This window comes from Podarcis filfolensis, assembly GCF_964270895.1.
Source record: "Podarcis filfolensis genome assembly, chromosome: 1".
Classification (NCBI taxonomy): Eukaryota; Metazoa; Chordata; class Lepidosauria; order Squamata; family Lacertidae; genus Podarcis; species Podarcis filfolensis.
The window spans coordinates 80,661,399-80,680,477 of record NC_139604.1 but is presented as its reverse complement, the minus strand read 5'-3'; the positions used below and the strand labels follow the sequence as shown (position 1 = coordinate 80,680,477).

Genomic DNA, 19,079 nt, shown 5'->3' with positions numbered 1-19,079 from the left:
CTTCCAGGTTGCTGAGGCCTCAAGCTGATCTGCAGGTCAGGCACAGATATTCTTCAATAGAATTGTAGCATTTCATCCGAAGGGTCACAGGCTCCTCACCCGTTTTATTCAAATGCTAAAATTCTATTGGTTACATTCACAGCAGTTTTCATCAGAAGAGGTGTTTTAAGTCTATAATAACCAACACAACAAATTGTCTAGAGGCAAATTTATAATCACTGTAGCTGTACTATAAGGACCAATTCATCCAGACATACAAGACAGAAATCCATGGTTAAGTTACCCCTTTTGGAATGGGGACTACACACTGCTTTTCCAGGGGCAGCTTCCCAGCAGTCAATGACATAAGGGACAAAAGATTGTGGGGAATCAGCTTAACTTAATTAAGCCGGTTAATAAAGAGCTAATACCAGATTGGATTTAGCAGTGCCTTAAAGAGATACATGTGAATACACCCTGGAGTGCTGGGGAAAAAGTTGAACAAGTACAAAAAGAAGTGCCCCAATTATTGAAACTGGAAAAGATACATTTTAGTAACTCTCTGTAAAAGGTAACGTTGATCTGTCATACACTTAGTTACATTTTTAATTACAGATCTTAATGTTTCTTTTTTGGGGTGTTGCAAATATTTTTTGCAATATTTTTGCAATATTTGCAATATATTTGCAAACAGTGTTGCAAATATAATGTTGCAAAGCCTACTCAGTTTCATAAACAAGTTGGATTTGTGTTTGTTGGTTTCTCTGGTAACTTCTCTCTCTTTGTATCATGGATGGTGGCTCATATTATGGATATATGTATTATTTTATTTATACTGTTGCTACAAGTTTGTCATGGCCTTTGGCTAAAACAATAAACTTATGAACTGAATACAGTCGTACCTTGGTTGTCAAACAGAATCTGTTCCGCAAGTCAACTTCCGAAAACATTCAACAACCAAGTCACAGCTTCTGATTGGCTGCAGGAGCTTCCTGAACTCAATCGGAAGGTGCGGAAGGCGCACCTGACGTTCAGGTTCCAGAAAATGTTCGCAAACTGGAACAGTTTGAGAGCCAAAACATTCAAGTAGCAAGGCGTTCGGGATCCAAGGTAAAACTGTACTCAGTTTCATTGCAGAGTGTAGACCATCAGGGAAGATCAATTGGTCCTATTGCTTAGATCAATTCAACCTCTATGTGTGCACCTGACCCTTGCCAATGCTGCCTAGTTAAATCATGCTGAGATAGATGTGCCCAGTTTCTTAATGTTAATGTTACTCTTCAGGAACTGAGGGTGCCACTACTACCTCTCTCTCTCTCTCTCTCTCTCTCTCTCTATATATATATATATATATATATATGTCAGTCTCAAAAGTTCAGTTTTTGAGCAAGATGACAGTATATGCACTAGGCATTAAGCCTCAATTGTTCAAGAGGATTTTCTTAATCCTCTGTAGTCAAATTGCAGACAAAGGCCAAGATCCTATCTGATCATCTGGGTTTAGGATAAACTGTGGGATTTGGGGGGGGGGGAGTAGTCAGTGAGACAGCAAATAGTTGAGGTGCTGAAAATGAACTGTATTCCAGGCCCAATGCATTTTGGAGAAATTCTTTCCTAAAGGGCACGATTTTAGCAACAAATGAATAGGACATTGTAGCGACTCCTATCATAAACACGACTGCACTCTCAGAATCCGTACAAGCTACAATCAAATGCTACTGGACCACCTGTCTTATTTGATGTGGGAAGTGGGAGTCTGCCTTAAGCTTGCTCTAAATTTTCCTTCTCTTTATAGTCCTAGAAAGTCATGCTGTTCTGCATCATAGGAAATGTCTTGCAGGGCTTAAGTAGGGCCTGCTGGATCAAGCCAATAGCCCACCTGGTCTCACAGTGACCAAACAGGTGACCATTGGGAAACCCACACGCAGGACCTGAGTGCAACACCTCTCTTCCCCACTTGTGATTCCTATCAACTGTTTCTCCAAGGCATACTGCCTCTGGTAGTGCAAACAGAATATGGAAGCATGGGCATTTTATGTCCTCTGTATTTTATGCCAATTCTACCCTTATTGTCAAGTGGAAACCTTGCAACCATCATGTATAATATGTAAGTGTGAGGGTTAGTTTCTCTACAACTCTACAAGGGGCTAGCCTTAGAGACTGCTCAGAACTACAGATAATGCTCCCCAGTCTTCCTTAGTGGGGAGCAAGTTGTCAAGCGCAAAAGACTCAAGTGCAGTTGATCACACTGACTGCCAATTAGCTTTGAGGCACAATTTAAGATGCTGGTTATTATTACCTTTAAATCCATACACAGTGGGACCCAACATAATGGAAGCAGTGCCTTTTGCTATCTAAATCTTCCTCCAGCCAATCTACACAGGAAAGTCTGATCCAGTCACCCTACTCAATAAGTAAAATCCTGTGAGTTACAAAGCAGGGCTGTCGTGCAGCACCCTAAAAGTACGCTATGCTCTTCCCACTTGGAGCACACACCTTAAACATTCTTTTAATTTCACAACACTAGTTTTACATCTTGAATTTTCTGTGCTTTCTGGCATATTAACAGCGGATTGATTTCTTCCCATTGATTTTATTTACTCAGTGCTAGAGCTCTTGCCATTTTTCTCCATTTTGTAAGGCAAGTTACGCCATCATTTTGTAATGAGAAAGTCAGGGTATAAAATAAATTAAAATGAAAGTCTGCAGCCCTCCAGAGTTATTTAAAACTGAAAATCTATCACCACGGTCTCTTCTGTTTACATGTACCTCACCTGTCAACTATAGGGCATAACAGGAAATGAATCACCTGCTTCCTAGATTCCTTTTCCTTTGCATTATTTTTAAATTTATTCATGAGATCAGTTAAGTTAGCAGACAAAGGTAAGGAAAAACAAAACAAAAAAAGGATGATTATCTCTGCTTGGGTGAAAGAAAAATGGCCTAGCTAATATATTTTAACAATCTAACACAACTAGAAAAGGGGGGGGGGAATTATAGTTCTCCAAAAACATCAATTGACAAATCCCAAGACATTAACCCAATCCAACTGACGAAAGGAATTTTATGAACTGAGGTTTTGCAGCTATTTAAATTTTACTGGCAGATACTATATTAATTACTACCAAAACCTTGTGGATCCAGTTTATTCTCAGTGACTATGGTCACTGGCAGACTATTACTGACTTATTCATAAGCAAAAAAGAAGTCTATTCAGCAACACTTCATTAATTGCTTATTTTCAAGGCAGTAGGTAGCATGCAAAGAAGAGATAAACAAAATTATATGAAAAGGAAAATAAAAATATATTTGAGTACTCTTTTTAAACTCTTTTTAAAAATTTGAGTACTCTTTTTGAGTACACACAGAGCGAGAGAGAGAGAGAGAGAGAGAGAGAGAGAGATGTATTCCACTGGGTTTAAGGATAAGATTTGGTCTTGAATACAGTGGATGGAAAGAATGTTGAATTACACCTAAACTTGGCCCAAGATTATTATCCCAGGTCCCATAATGACAATCCCAGAACACCTAATTTAAGATACAATTGTAAGCCAAAAAGGAAATCCAATCCACTCTTTGCTGTTAATGTTAATTCTTTGTTGTCAGGCAATCAGGGCCACACAACTTTAGGCAACAAACATTACATCACAGTAGTGGTTTTGGTGCCATGGAATGTTTTTGCCTAAACAGCCAATATAGAACTTAGAAAAGGTGTTTGCAAGACACATGGTGCTTGCTGGGTCTTAGTTTCCTTTTGCAAAGATTTAACCAAAGACCACATGCATTTATTTGACCAAAAAAAAGCAGAAAAGGCATTCTAAGTTCAAGCTGAAGTTCTGTCAGCTGCCCTGACAGAACGATCATTTTAGTGCAACATTGAATTCCTCCCTGAAGTATTATGATTATTTTAACCTCTCTTCCTGTTCTGAGGTGAAGTGAGGTTGCAACTAAAATGTTTTCAATTGAAACAAACAGAAATGACCCAATCAAAGTAGAAAGAAGTCAATCAAGTTTTGAATATTCACCAAATAGATTTCTTTCCTATGCTGTTTATAGTCTCTGTGGAAGACAAACCAAAGACAGAACAGAAAGAAATAACACAGAAAAATTGTGAAAATTGTTACTGTGTTTCTAAGAAGGAAGTGTGGAAATGAAGGCTGTTCTCACTTGGACCCAATGATAAGAGCCATAAACTTAGGTCCTCAGAGCAGAGACTAGGAGTGGCTCTAAGCCCCATCCTTTGGCATAAGAGGGGGTCAAGAACATTCTGAGGATTGCAGTCTTGTGGAGAACAATACACAGAATTTATAGGAACAATGATGTTCACATAGGCAAGCATTACGACTGAAAGTCGCATGCACAACTTTGCTAATACTTACCAGACTATTTATGTATGATTGTGAAATTCTGCATAAATGAATTGCTCTCTGCATTTGGAGATTTTGAATTACTGTATGTTGTTTACAGGGAAGCACTGATCCACATTACTTCTGTTTTTGTTGTGAAATCATGTGATTACACTATTTCATCCAGATCACTTTTTGCAGGTATTGCATCAGCAAGCTCATCTGCTTTTGCGCATCATTAACCAGGAAAGTGAGTGGGAGGGGGATATGCAAAGTGAAAAATATGGTAAACCTGTTCTAAAATTTTAGAAATTATGCGGGTTAAACTGAAAAATGGGGCAAATTCAAGCCACAGAAAATATTCAAACAGACTGCATCTGCTCATGACAAATTTGGATAGAGCAAACGCAGATTTAATTGCCAGCCCAGCAATGAAATTTGCAGTGCCCTTCAAAAAGGTACTGTCTTCGTCAGCCTACAATAAATTGTACTGCCACCAAGCAAGAAGTGAACAGTCACTTCAGTTAGACAAACCAATAAGAAATATGGTAACACTGGTTGAATACTAATCCCTGAAATGCATTTGATTTTTACATGGCTGAGTCTTGCTATTCAAAATATGAAAGGTAGCAATCAAGTAGAGGACACTCACGGCATTCCTTCTCATCACTTTTGTCAAAGCAGTCTGGCAGCCCATCACATTGCCAGGCTCCTGGGATGCAACGTCCATTACTGCACATGAAGTTTCCAGGAATATTACATTCATTTGTGAAGTTATTCCAAGGCAACTGTTGACCTTCTGCAACAAGAAGATAAAATGCACAGTGTTTACATATGCAGAAACTGCTTTCACATCTAAAGCAATACTGCTGGCTCCCCTTTTCCATTAGTAGAGGGACCCACTGAATCAAAGGCCCTTCCATGAAAGGCACAGCAGTGCCTGCCTTAAAGAATACCATGTTTGGCCTTAGTTTTGGTCTCTGCCTTACAAGGGAGCCATCCATTATGATTATGATAGCTGAATAACTGAGTTTTATATATATATATTTTCAAAGGAAAGGGAATCACTATTCATTCACCTTAACATGAAAAGATCTCACAGGCTAAGATTTCTTTGCATTGGGAGAAGCTACAATTATTAAGGATGCAGTTCTATACATACATACATACATACATACATACATACATACATACCCACTAAAGTCAATGGGATTTACTACTGAGTAGATATGTATAGGATTACACAGTCTACAAAGTACCCTCTCCAATCCATTTTATGACTGGAACTGCAGCCTAGAGCTTTTCCATCACACCTGCCCAATATCTTATTCCACTCCCCACTATTCACGCAGAAGAAGTGGGTGGTACAAAAGAGGGACCATTTTTTTTTCAATTCATACAATTAGTTTATTTCTAAAGTTCTAATTTCCAGTTTGAAATTCTGATAATAGTAAAAATTGGTTCATCCACACTGATGGAATTTGCCAAGTTTTGTAACCTGTGTGTACAGTATTGGACAGAGACATTTTATTTTAACCCTAGTTAACTAAGAATTATTGGAGGAATAGTTGCATAAACAAACTTGGATCTTTATTTATATGTGATTTCCCAGCTCCAATCCCCAATATCTCTAGATAAGCAACTCTTAAGTGACTTGGCCTAAAGATATTACTAAATGAAACCCTCAAGACTGCTGTTAGTCAAAATGCATGCTAATGAGCATAGAGGATTGTGATATTGGAAAGAAAGTAAGTCTTGCTCACTAAGGTATGCCATTTCCTATCTCAAAGTGAACCATTATCATCAGTTTCAGAAGGGACTCAGTGTTAACTTTGAAGCAAGTTCTGCAAATACGATTTCTAGTTTATAGTTGTTGATTTTATGGGGACATATATGTTTTAATACTTTGAATACCAGCATAAAACATGCAGAGGTAGCATCAGCAGTACAGAAATAGCATGTTTACTCAGGCAACTATCGTTGACCCTTTGATTTCTTAAGCAGTTTACATACCATGGAATACACATATAATACAAAAAGATCTCTTAAGATGAAAGGGTAAATCAAGGATTGGGCAACCTCATTTAAGAAATTCAGCAACATCTTTAATGTCTACACATGTTTAACATCTCCTGCCAATACTTCAAGCTGCTTTCATGTACCATTTGCTTTACATAGTAATAACACCATTTCCCATCTTATCATTATGGTTGAAAAGTACAAAATTATTTTGGCACAACTGCAAGTGTTTGGTCCCCATAGTGCTGCAGTAAACAGTATGCACACTATGATAGCTGACTGTATCTAAGTAGACATATTGAGCTCTGGGATCCCGTTCCCCCATGGTTTTCAGTGCTGAATAAATTGTATAATGCTTTTCTTGAACCTTAATTTTTATGAAGTAGTTAGTTGGAAAATCTCATGTAAATTTTTTTTTAATGCAGAACTTCAGAGAGTCCAGCATCATAATGGTGAGAAACAAAGATATTTTTAATAACATGTCTTTCCTTAAGAAAAAAGTTGAGTTTTTCCAAATTCTGATATAAATCTTAACTGTTTCAGTACTGATTTCACTCCATATCAGATGAACGGCAACACAGTGCTGACCAGAAACTGTAATCAATGTTACTTTTGCCTTTGTCATTTTGATCATTGAAAGTTCAAACATTGCATCTTAAAACATCTTTATAAATAACTTGGATGAAGAAATTGAGGGGATGCTTATCAAATTTGCAGATGACAACAAACTGTAGATGTAGGTAATGCCACAGAATTTATTAGCGCAAGCTAATAAAATGAATTTCAATAGGGACAAATGTAAGGTTCTGCACTTAGGCAAGATGAACCAGATGCACAAATATAGGGTGGGGGACCCTTGGCTTACTAGCAGTACATGTGAAAAGGATCTGGGGACTTGGTGGAACACAAGCTTAACATGAGTCAACAGTGTGATGCAGCAGCAAAAAAGCTAACAATAGTTTAGGCTGCATCAACAGAGGTATAGTGTTAGTACTATAGTAATAGTACCACTATATTCTGCTTTAGTCAGACTACACCTGGAATACTGTGTCCAATTCTGGGCATCACCATTTAAGGATGTTGACAAGCTGGAAGATGTGCAGAGGAGGGCAACCAAGATGATCAAGGGTCTGGAAGTGAAGCCTTATGAGGAACAGTTGAAGGAGCTGGGTATGTTTAGCCTGGAAAAGAGGAGACTTGAGAGGAGATATGATAGCCATCTTCAAATATCTTAAAGGCTGTCACATGGAAGAGGTAATAAGCTTGTTTTCTCCTGATCTGGAGAGTAGGAGAAGTCACAAGAAAGGAGATTTCAACTAAACATCAGGAAAAACTTTCTGACAGCTAGAGCTGTTCAACAGTGGAACATTCTCCCTCAGGAGGTTGTGGACTCTCCTCCCATGGAGGTTTGTAAACAGAGGTTGGATGGCCATCTGTCATGGATGCTTTAGCTGAGATTCCTGTATTGTAGGAGGTTGGACTAGATGGCTCTTGGGGTCCCTCCCAATTCTACAATTCTATCACTTTATGATTCTATGAAAGTGCTAAATGCTTGTCGTATTTTACCTCAGGGATGGTTGCATGCCCCAGAGATTCTTTGTACCAAATTACATAGATGCATTCTGAATGTGCTCTACCATCATGCTTTCATATCCTCTCTTTTATAAAAATTTCCAATAAAGAAATAAGAATAATTAATCCCAAAACTGACTGTGCCTGGTTTAATCCCACCAAACATGACATGGCTAGGCTTCACAGTTGGAGATGGTTGGTGAAATCCCCAGCCTCGGGTTTTAAGTGTCTCCACAGCAGCTGTTGCTTCTGCTTGGGCAGAGACAAAAATAAATACAAAGCTCACAGTCCTCTTTAATGGCTGAGAGAAAACAAGGAACATGTGCCAGTTGGGAAATAAAGTTTGTGTAGAAGCTGTGGGTGGCATCAAATCAATATAAAGTCCAACCCAAGCCAAAACAGATAGACAAGTCATGTTTTCTTGCTTATGTCAGAAACTAGCTCCATGTGGTTGCCTAAAAAGAGTGTTTCCAACACTAATGAGCATTAAAGAAAACATTTTACAGAAGGGCTTCATGTTATCCAGATAAAAAGTTATAACAAAGCCAAGCAAGTAACACTAGGGGAGAAATATACTACATATTCATGACAGCTCCCTCAACTTTTTATTCATGCATTACTTGTGTCAGGCATTGTATTGACAGTGAAGCAGGGCCACTCTTTGAGCCCCACCTCAGGTATTTCCACCACACTCATGAGTTGTCTGTGATTACCTGCAGAGAAAATCAAATATGTGAGTACCTATTCTCGTGTAGGGGCTCTGCACATCTGAATTTATCTGCAGACAACTGAATGTAACACACAGCTTTTGAGGAAAAGGCCCAGTGGCAGAGGAGGGGCTAAATGGATAGCCCAACTCTGCCGTCAACACAGATATGCCCCAGGAGACGCATTAGTAAGGCTTCAGAGAGGACATCCATAGGTAAGAAAGTCACTTGTCTGCCCTGCCTCTCTCTCCGAAAGAACATTTCTGACTAAACACCAGAGAAATAAAATATCTGCATAGCAAGCATTATGGGTAGCTGACACCATAGCATTAATAATACAATAAGAATAAGGGTGAGGATGTTTGGGCTACATCACTTCAGTGCTTGGGCAGTAGCCATATTTTTAGCCTGCATTCATATTAACACAAGTGAACAGCATTAGGCAACCTATAGGGAGCTATACAGCTGTACATATTACACTCTATCCCACTTCACTGGCAACAAGAGAATTAAAAGTAAAACTTATTCTCCAGGATGCAAACTGGCAACTTCACTTGTGCCCTTTGGAGGACTTAATTGCTAAGTAATGCTGGGGCCTAACGATCTGGAAGACACTTCTACATAAATCCTTGCTATGCGTGCTATAGTGCAAAGGGCAGGCATTTTGCAGAGAAGCTTCTCTTGATTGCAAACAGCAGATTCAGAGAAACCTATTTTTGTTATGCCACAGTAAAGTAAGAAAGAGTTTAAACTTCTTTGCCCAGCCCCCCATAACCTAGAGGCTAAAGATTCTGTGGGGCTGCTATTCACATCACAAAAACATATACATTAATTGTATTCATGCAATGGACTTCACATCAGCTTTATCTAAGAAAATAAGAAACAAAAAAACCTGAAACCTCAACAACTTTAAAAGCCATTGGTGCAGAGACACCAAAGGAAAGATAGAGGTTTAAAATTGCATAGGGTGGGAGTGCAGGACTGCACAGCAGTTAGGAGGCTACTCGCATTATATCTGGCACCGTGCCTCAGAAGAAACACTGTTCCATGTCCCTTGCTATGAATGAGATGGTAAGAGATGGAAACTACTAAAATCGATACCCCATTATTCACTAACTTGGTTTGGTCCTAGATTCAAATTTAACCTTTTCTTTATAAGTGCTCTTACACAAGATCAGACCTGCTGAATCAGGTATCTAGTCCAAAATCTTATTTCCCACAGAGGATAATTAAATTGCACTGGGAAGCTCAGAGGCACAGCTTGAAGGTTTCATCCCTCACCCACTAGTTCTCTCTGAAATTTCCATATAGCTTTTGATTAACAGCTTTTAGTAGACGTATACTCCATGAACCTTGTTTTAAAGCCATTTAAGCTAATGGCCATCACGAAATACTGGGGCAGTGAATTTCAGCATATGTATGCAAGCATGCAGGTGGCAAGAACTAACATAAAGACGTTCAATTGTCTAACTTTTCATATGAAAATGTCTAGCATGGCTAAGGAAACATGTTCTCTGTCTATGCAGCAGTTTACTTTTCCTGTTAAGTCTATCTGCGGCTAATTGTTCTCTTAGCAAACACAACTGCTAACATTTTTATTGGCAACCTGTGAGAGAGCCTGTGAGCAGCATTTACACAAACAGGAAGGAACACACAGCTCAGACACTACAAGAGAGTGCAATAGTAAACCCTAAAAGCTTCTCAATCTCTTAGGAGTTTCAAAACCAAAAGGTTTTGAATACCTACACTTTCACAATGAACTGCACTTAACTAACATATGAAACGCCCACCAGATCAGGCCAGTGGCCCATATAGCCCGTCAACCAGGTGCCTATGGACAGCCCACAAGTATTTCCCCCTCCTGTGGTTTCCAGTAACTGGAATTCAGAAGCATACCTCCAGCAGAGAGGGAACCAAATGTGGATCTGATTTCTTTTTATTTATTTAATTTCTTTTTATATTTATATCCCACCTATCCTCTAAGGAGCTCAATGTGGTGTAGATAGTTTTCTCTTCACCCCGTTTTATCCTTGGAACAACCCTGTATGGTAGGTTAGGCTGAGAGACTGTGACTGGCCCAAGGTCACCCCATGAGGTCAAGTGGAGACTAGATCTCTCAGGTCCTATATGACACTATAACCACTGCTGGTGGTTAGAGCAGGTTACAGAGGCAACTGGATGTCCTATGTAAGCTACTCTGAGCTTTCTGTAAGGAAGAGAAACGTGGACAAAATAAAATAAACTGGGAAGCAATTTGGAATAATTTCAGTCTTCAACTGCAGGCAGATGAAAAATATCTGGAGGCAAACCCCATCAAGTTCATATTAATTCAAATAAAGGAATAAAGAAGCAAACTAGCAAACCTGTGATAACTGTCTCCTAATTTATCCTAATTTATATACAATACAACATCACATGTGTATTGGAGAAGAAATTAAAAAATCTGGAATCTCTTCTTGGAGACCTGCTATAGGACAGTGACTAAGAGATGGAGATATAAATTAGCAAATTTCTAGTTTGAACTCACATTTTATAAGTTATTATTGGGCTATTTGGGGGGAAAACTCTACCTTAAGGTTTTTCTTTCCATTTGGTGTACTTGTACATACCTCAATCTTACCCCAAGTTTGCCAGTGCTTCTATATTATATGCTGGGGTCTAGTTTTGGCTAAAGGTAAAGGTAAAGGGACCCCCTGACCATTAGGTTCAGTCACAGACGACTCTGGGGTTGCAGCGCTCATCTCACTTTATTGGCTGAGGGAGCCAGCGTACAGCTTCCGGGTCATGTGGCCAATATGACTAAGCCACTTCTGGTGAACCAGAGCAGTGCACGGAAATGCCATTTACCTTCCCGCTGGAGCGGTACCTATTTATCTACTTGCACTTTGACGTGCTTTCGAACTGCTAGGTTGGCAGGAGCAGAGTCCGAGCAACAGGAGCTCACCCCGTTGCGGGGATTCGAACCGCCAACCTTCTGATCGGCTCTGTGGTTTAACCCACAGCACCACCCATGTCCCCAAGTTTTGGCTACATAACCACAAATATGAGAAGACTCAAATTAATATTCAAATACAGATGCTGATGTGTATATCAGGAAAGTCCTATTAGCTAGGTATATTTTCATCTATGCATGCACATACACATCCCACTCTCCATTTTGTGTTAAGCAAATGCTTCTTCAAATTGAAATGGAAGTTTAAAACTGGTTAAGCACTGCTAAGCTGAAATTGTTGCAGGGCTGCAATCTGAAGCCATAAACCCATAAAAAGTAAGTGCATAGAAGTTGTGAAGTACAGTGCTCAAAGCACATTTGTCCCATAACTGATAAATGGTTCCAATAAGAAAAGAGGTACATTTTCTTTTAAAAATGCGTATCCCCATGATAAATGTAAGATGCATTATAAGATTCTTAACTAGAGAATGAACCATTAAGAGTCCAAAATTGCAAATTGAATCCTGAAAGACATTCAGCTACTCCCAGAAACACTCAGAAAAGCTTTTACCGACTCAGATCCTTATTAATATTCTACCCCTGCTTTTAATTCCTGTTTTAAAGCATTCACATTTTGCTGTGTAAATGCAGTTTTTATTGGCACTAATTAGCTGAAAGAACAATAAGAAAACAAAGCTGAACAGATAAAATAATGCAACTTATTTATGATGTTATGTACACAATCCAAAAGCTGCGGCTGTGATTTTGTGAAAGCATTGTGTCTTCTTGCATACTGATACCCTCAAGCTCCAGAGTAAAATCATCAATTTTACTGGGAGATACAAGAATTACTTAAAATCGAACTGGGTGGAAACCAAACCCTATAGCTATAATGTGACAGGTGTTAAGCGTTAACTAGAAGACTACACAAATAAAATGGATTGTACTTCAAGTGATCAAATCCACAGGCTCGCTTGTTCAAGAAAAACTGTTAGAATGTGAACTTTTGCCCACCAAGGCTCAAGTAATAAGGCTGTTAGTTTCCTGCTGCTGCTGCTGCTGCTTTTACAATGCCACAAAAGTACTGTCAGTTTGCTTTTGGAATGTCACAAAATTGTTACTTCTAGTTTGTATTTATTTACGGCACCTAATTAATGAGGTATTAAATTTTTGATTAAAAAAACTAAAGCAGACCTGTTTAGTAAACCATGGCTAAAGTTAACCAGTTTGTCTAGTTGAGACATAATTCTAAACTGCAATCATTTTGGGAGGCAGGGAAGGTTGTGAGCCCAAGACTTGCTGAGCTGCTTCTGTAATAATAGTTTAGTGTTATGTCAAACAAGGCCACTGAAATGATTTAGTGTCAGATGTAAATAGCCTGGTTTAAGGTATACCACTGATTTATGTTTCATCTGAATTAACAAATTATGGTTTACACTCTTCCTGCAAACCCCAATTAGAAACTAGAGTTTAATCCTGATTTGCAGAGTAAGTGCAGACAATAGTTTGCATGCTCAGCTGAAATGCCAAGCAATAATTTTCCTAAACACAGGAGAGGAAGGGTGAAGTCTCCCTGCGCAATAGAATTATGGAGTGAAAGGAGAAATCTGAAACATGGATTGTCATCAGGGTTGAATCCCAGGGTTCCATTTATAACATTTTACCTCAGTAGTTATCTCCCCTCCATGATTCCAGCTGGGGTCGACATAATGCAAACCATGGTTTGTGCTAACCACAGCCGAGAGCCCACACCATACTTTGAGCTTCCAGCAATATGATAGACAAATCATGGTTTAGAGGTGGTAATTGGCTTTTGACTCCCACATGCTCAGGACTCAGCTTCAAAAGTTCACTGCTGTCATAGTTTAACAAACCATGGTTTCATGTTATGTGTAAATCACCTTAACTTTACAAAGAAAATAAATTAATAAATCAGTTCTGCTATCGAAATAGTTTAGCATATTTTATATAATAAGAGATCCTGAATAACTGGGAAGCAGATGTTTTATTTACTTTTGATATACTGTATGTACTTCTAAAAACTGATGCTGGCAGGTGCCATCTCAGAAGAGCCATTCCCCCTAGGCAATCTTAAAGATCTTCCTTCAAGACACACATTGATTACCTAAAAATAAAGTCAATATGCTTTTTGCTTCAGAACTGTTGCTTTACACTATACTGTAGTGGAGTTTGGAAGAAAAAAACCCCAAATCATCCTTTTTTTAAAAAAACCAACAACCCCTTTTTAAAAACAATCTTTTTACTTTTATCCATCCTTTTCAGGGTGCACATAAACTAAGTCTGTCCAAGGTGGTGTGCAGAGATTTTGGAGTACCGTATCTTACACTTGTAACAGTCTTCCTCTTCTCTGGACTGGGTAAAATGTACTTAGCGAAGTTTATCAGTAATTAAAACAAGAAAGAAACTAATCTGTCGATTTCCTATATAGACAAAAGGTTCAGCAGCAGTAGTTATCAAAGAGGTTCTTAAAAAGTTCCATATATATAGGGAGGTTTTTAATGCTTGATGTTTTTATTATGTTTTTAGATGTGCTGTAAGCTGCCAAGAGTGATGGGAAACCCAGTCAGATGGGTGGGGTATAAATATTATTATTATTATTATTATTATTATTATTATTATTATTATTATTATTGCAGTTAAATCCTGCAAATTCTTCTCTGGTAAATAATTTGGACTTGCTAGTAATCAAATAGCCAAACTTGCCAATATAGCCCATAGGTCAGAGACTGTTCTGTGCTTCCTTGATTTTTGTTAACAGCTTCTGTTACAGTGGTACCTCAGGTTACATACACTTCAGGTTACAGACTCCAATAACCCAGAAATATTACCTCGGGTTAAGAACTTTGCTTCAGGATGAGAACAGAAATCGTGCAGCAGCGGCGCAGCAGCAGCAGGAGGCCCCATTAGCTAAAGTGGTGCTTCAGGTTAAGAACAGTTTCAGGTTAAGAACAGACCTCCGGAACGAATTAAGTTCTTAACCCGAGGTACCACTGTATTTGTATGGACTCAAGAGGAAGTTAGAGAAAGAAGCTTGTTCACACACCTGTCATTTCATCTCACGCAGAAAAAGAAAAGTCCATGCATTGTGATGCTCGGGAGAGATAGGCATTGAGGAATGGATACAACTGTTTGCATGTGGGGATTTGAATGAGAGTGAATACAGTTAGGGAACTATAAAAATGTCTTGGTTCTGTTTTTTCCATTTGTAAAGTCCACTTTCTCTTTTTGTTGATATATTTTATAAACTATTTTTGTATAAAATAAAGCACATTGATCACACTGATTGCCAACACTGCCCACACACTCCACCTGTGGTCCTCCCCTTAGTTTTGCCAAAGTTTCTTTCTCTCCTTCGGCTCCACACCACTGCTGCTGCTTGGGGGGAGGCAGAGAATGCAGACTTATTTTTCCAGTGTCCCATAGTAGCAACAGCAGGAGAGGGGGATGCAGAAGTGGTTCCGCTACCCACTTGCCAGCAGGCGGCAATAGTGGGAGCATAGGAAGTCTTGCAAGGTCTGCCCAGCACCTACCAGCCTCTGTCCACCTCTGTTTAACTCCTCCTTGCTCCCTCACCAAACACAGCCACTTACTCTCCTGAATTGCATTCCCCTCCTCTTACAGCTCGGCCAAACTCTGGCCCAGGCAAGCCACAGAGAAACAGGCAAGGCAAAGCAGCTCCTCAGCAACTGTCCTGCTCCACTGCCATTTTCCTACCCCTTGGCCTCCTGTGCCACAGAGGCCAAAATGGCAGTATCAATGTGAGGTGCACAGTGGCAGAAGAGCAGGACAGGTGTTGGGGAGCTGCCCTGGCCTGTCTTGACCATTCCTCTGCTGCTTGCCTGGGCTGCCAGCTCATTCACCTGCCAGCTGTTCTGTCATCACACTGCAGTTCACATGGTCTATCAGCAGCCACACAAACTGCAACATGACAACAGCCATACAATTTTATTATATAGTAAGAAAGGAATGCTGCAGCCTGGTATGAATAAATTAGAAGTCTAGACAAGGTGCCTCAACTGAAGGCAGTCCTTCTGAACAAGCGAATATCCATTACTCTCAGATTCATGAACTATTTTAAGAAGGGAGGGGGAAGATGCATCTCTGCTCTAGGGTAATGAGAGATTCATGACAGACACATCTTCAGAAGGAGGCATTTTTGTCTCTAATTCTTGAGACAGGCATGAAGACATTTGGCATATTCTGAGAACTATGTAATGAACTCTGCATGTATCCCTCATGCCCAAGTACATCACAAAGTCCTATTGAGTGTGCAGAAACTAATTAGTGTCTAACTAAGCTCTCCCAATTGTGGCTACTGGTCTGTCAATACATTCAACTTTTAAGTGAAACGAAAGCAGTTTAAAATGAATAAGAATAGTTATTTTATTTACTCTTAAATAGCATAATAGTTGAAATCATTACCAGATACCTAGAAATAATAGCTTTCATAGTTACCCTCTGAAAAACAGGACAACGTCTCAGCTTCTTAATATGCTCTATTCAGCAATAAATTTTAAGAATATGTGCAAAATATAATGCGACTCCAGTTATTTCCTGCATGTATTACATTTCAGCTGCTTTCTGTAAGCAAATCAATAACACAAATGAATGGCATTGCATTTTGTCAATGGGATACAAACTGTTATGAAGATGCACAGCAGGCATTATATTGAAGTCAGCCCCATTCTTCTCACAGGAGTTTAATTTCACCTTATCTACTCTACTTATTCATCACAACAGAAACCCTTGCTGAAAGAAAATATATATCTCTATTACAACAGGACGTATATTCAGCAAATGCAGATAGGAAATAAATGTGCACTGTCATGTGCTGTATTTTCCAATGGCCAAGGAAGGGAAGAGTAAGGGCTAATCTTATTGTATAGCACAAATGACAAATTCCAGCCGACAAAAATAGCCACAACAAAATGCAAGTAAAGCATATAATATATTAAGACAACCTTGCGATTGGTAGGAAAGTAATATAATGGCTTGCAATAAACAAAGCAAGCTTCAAATTACATCATTTTAACTGATAGCTGTATCTTGCAATGCAATGAACAGGCAGGAAATAATGGAATGAAGTGCAGAAGGGCAAGATTGAAGCTGCAAAGCAGAGCAATGATGAATTGCAGCTTCTTTACAAAGACTCAGGAAAAGCTCTCCATGGCATATATACAGCATGCAATACTCCAAGACTGTGTAAGTGTAGATCTGGCACAGGACATGGGCGTAGCCAGAGGGGCAGCTCCTCCCAGAGGGGGAGCTAGCTGCTCTGGCACCCAGAGCGGCACACATACTGTGCACCCGGGACGGGGCTAGTGTCCCAGGGGGGTGGGGCAGCGATGTCAACCCCCCCCCCCCGGGATATCTGGGGCGGACCGCACCCACCACACCCCCTTCCTCCGCCAGTGGCTCACCCCCTGCCCGTCCGCCCCCCCCCCCAGTGTTAGAGACTGGAATAGAAAAACTTGGAGCCAAATGGCTTCTAGGACCTGGGTTGTGGGCTCCAAAACAGAATGTCTAGTTGCCACTGGGGAGGGGGGTCGCATGAACTAATATGCAATTCACATGGGTAACACATTGTTAATTAGCAGAAATTGTTAATACATGTTTAATTTGGTGTTTAAAATAAAAATATATTGGTACCGTATTTCAGTTTTCAAAACACTCTACTCCTTATTGTTAAACACCTTAACATATTGCCTATCCTTAACATATACTTTGAGGCTTCAAAGCACATACATTTCAGTAATCCTTGAGTGTCAGCCTATTTTTCAGTTTTAAAATAGCTATATCTATAGCTGAATGAACAATAGGTACCTTACTGAAAGGTTTTTTATGGCAACCTCGTTGCCATTTTTAAAAGTTTTTTTAAAGGTTTTTTTAAGTTTACTAACCACTCCTGCAGATGCCGAAAGGTTTTTGTGACACCTAAAGCTCCCCCCTCACCTTGATCTTTTTAAAAAAGAGAAACTGCCCACACTCACATTGACGTGCAACCTCTGAAGGGTTAACCATAGGTCAATGTGGCCCTCAGCCAGAAAAGGGTTAAAGCACCCCTCAATTACAGAAACAAGCAAACTTCAACCAGTTATATATGAAGCTGGCATGTTTCCGTAAACCACACTAAAGATCAATTACAGTTTAGGCTTCAGACCTAACACGAAACTGTAGTTAAATAAAATAGGAAACAACTGCTTTCAAATGCATTGGAGGGAATTCATTGACACGCTATGGCAACTGTCCACTGGGGCAAGCATTTCAAATTGCCAGACAGAACAATTCTGCCTCTCCTCCCCAGCATGCTGTTCCGGAGATTCCCCCGCCTGCGCACCAATCCTGGGAAACACAGCTGCAAGGGGGGGAGAGCCCCATTGCACAAGTGCGAAGTCTTTGCACTGGGCTTCTGCTAACAGGACTCAATAGGGGAATCCCACCCTTTGTCACCACATCTAAGGAGAATGCACAAGCCTGAGGCTCGTGAACAAAATGAAAAACCATTGCTTATTCATTATGTCCAAACTGGGCCTTTATGTCTGAATGAAAACCATCTATCAAGGCAGATTATTTTTCTCTTTCCTATGCCTTTAGGGTAACTTCCCAAAGGGTGAGGATCTCATCTCTGTAAATGCTAATGCTCTGTGACACACTGTCACATCAGCTAAACAGGATGGTTTCACTAATTGTTAAAGCAAGGGGAAATATGCAGCATTGTTTAGGATTCACAAGGAAGAAGTTGTTGGTCCTCATCACAATGTCACATTATCTGAAATGGCAGCCGTTCCCATTTTCCAAAGTAAGTGTCTCTTACCTAATCCAAGTTTCATTAACTTCTGCACAGGATCAATGACAGATACTGAGGAACATAATGTTCCATTTCTGTATCCACATCTATCCCACTTGTTGCGTCATCAGAAAGCATAATTTTATAGAAATATGTCTATACAGAAATAGCAATCTTTGTACTCAGCTCAGAATCAGAGACCTGCTCATATTAGAAGGCTTCTCACCTAGTTCCTCTGCTCCCAGCTATTAACGTGCCAAATGTAAGAGGATACCCAGCAGTCAAGAAGCTTCCTCTGCAAGACACACTGCATTAATCATTTAGCTATTAATGGTCATGTAACTGGAGTATTTTTCCTAAGGACTGAACGTTGCTGTTGTCCATTATGTTGGCAGCATAGGCTTCCATTTAAATAAAGCAGAAGCAAATACCAGGAGGGCCCTACACTGAATAACACTGCTTGAAACTACAGAGCATTTGTATGGATGAGAGACTTGTTTTTAAAAAGGAACATGATGAATGTGTGAAGCTTAAAGAATAAATATAATTTGTGTAACTTAGATTTATAAAGCTCACTAACGCTACTGAACTTGATAAATGGTTATAGGTTTTCCCACCATCTTCCTAACCTCTTATAAGCAATTAATTTCCCTCTGTTCAAATGCAATATACTCTATAACATACAGTGGAGACAGAGTTATATGCTCATCACTTGA

General features: G+C 39.6%; 1 protein-coding gene across 3 annotated transcripts in view; it reads right to left on the bottom strand.

The window, feature by feature from the left end:
* The window catches only part of LDLRAD3 (low density lipoprotein receptor class A domain containing 3), a 113,713-nt gene that overhangs the window by 78,011 nt on the left and 16,623 nt on the right, over positions 1-19,079 (bottom strand). For 2 of the 3 annotated variants that reach the window (XR_014545288.1, XM_083602672.1), the window contains exon 2: positions 4,978-5,124. The exons of the other annotated variant lie outside the window; for it this stretch is intronic. Coding sequence is in view for 1 of the 2 variants with exons in the window: in XM_083602672.1 (XP_083458798.1) it covers positions 4,978-5,124 (147 nt within the window). In the remaining variant the exon portion in view is untranslated. The remainder of the gene's footprint in view (positions 1-4,977; positions 5,125-19,079) is intronic. 3 annotated transcript variants of the gene reach the window in all.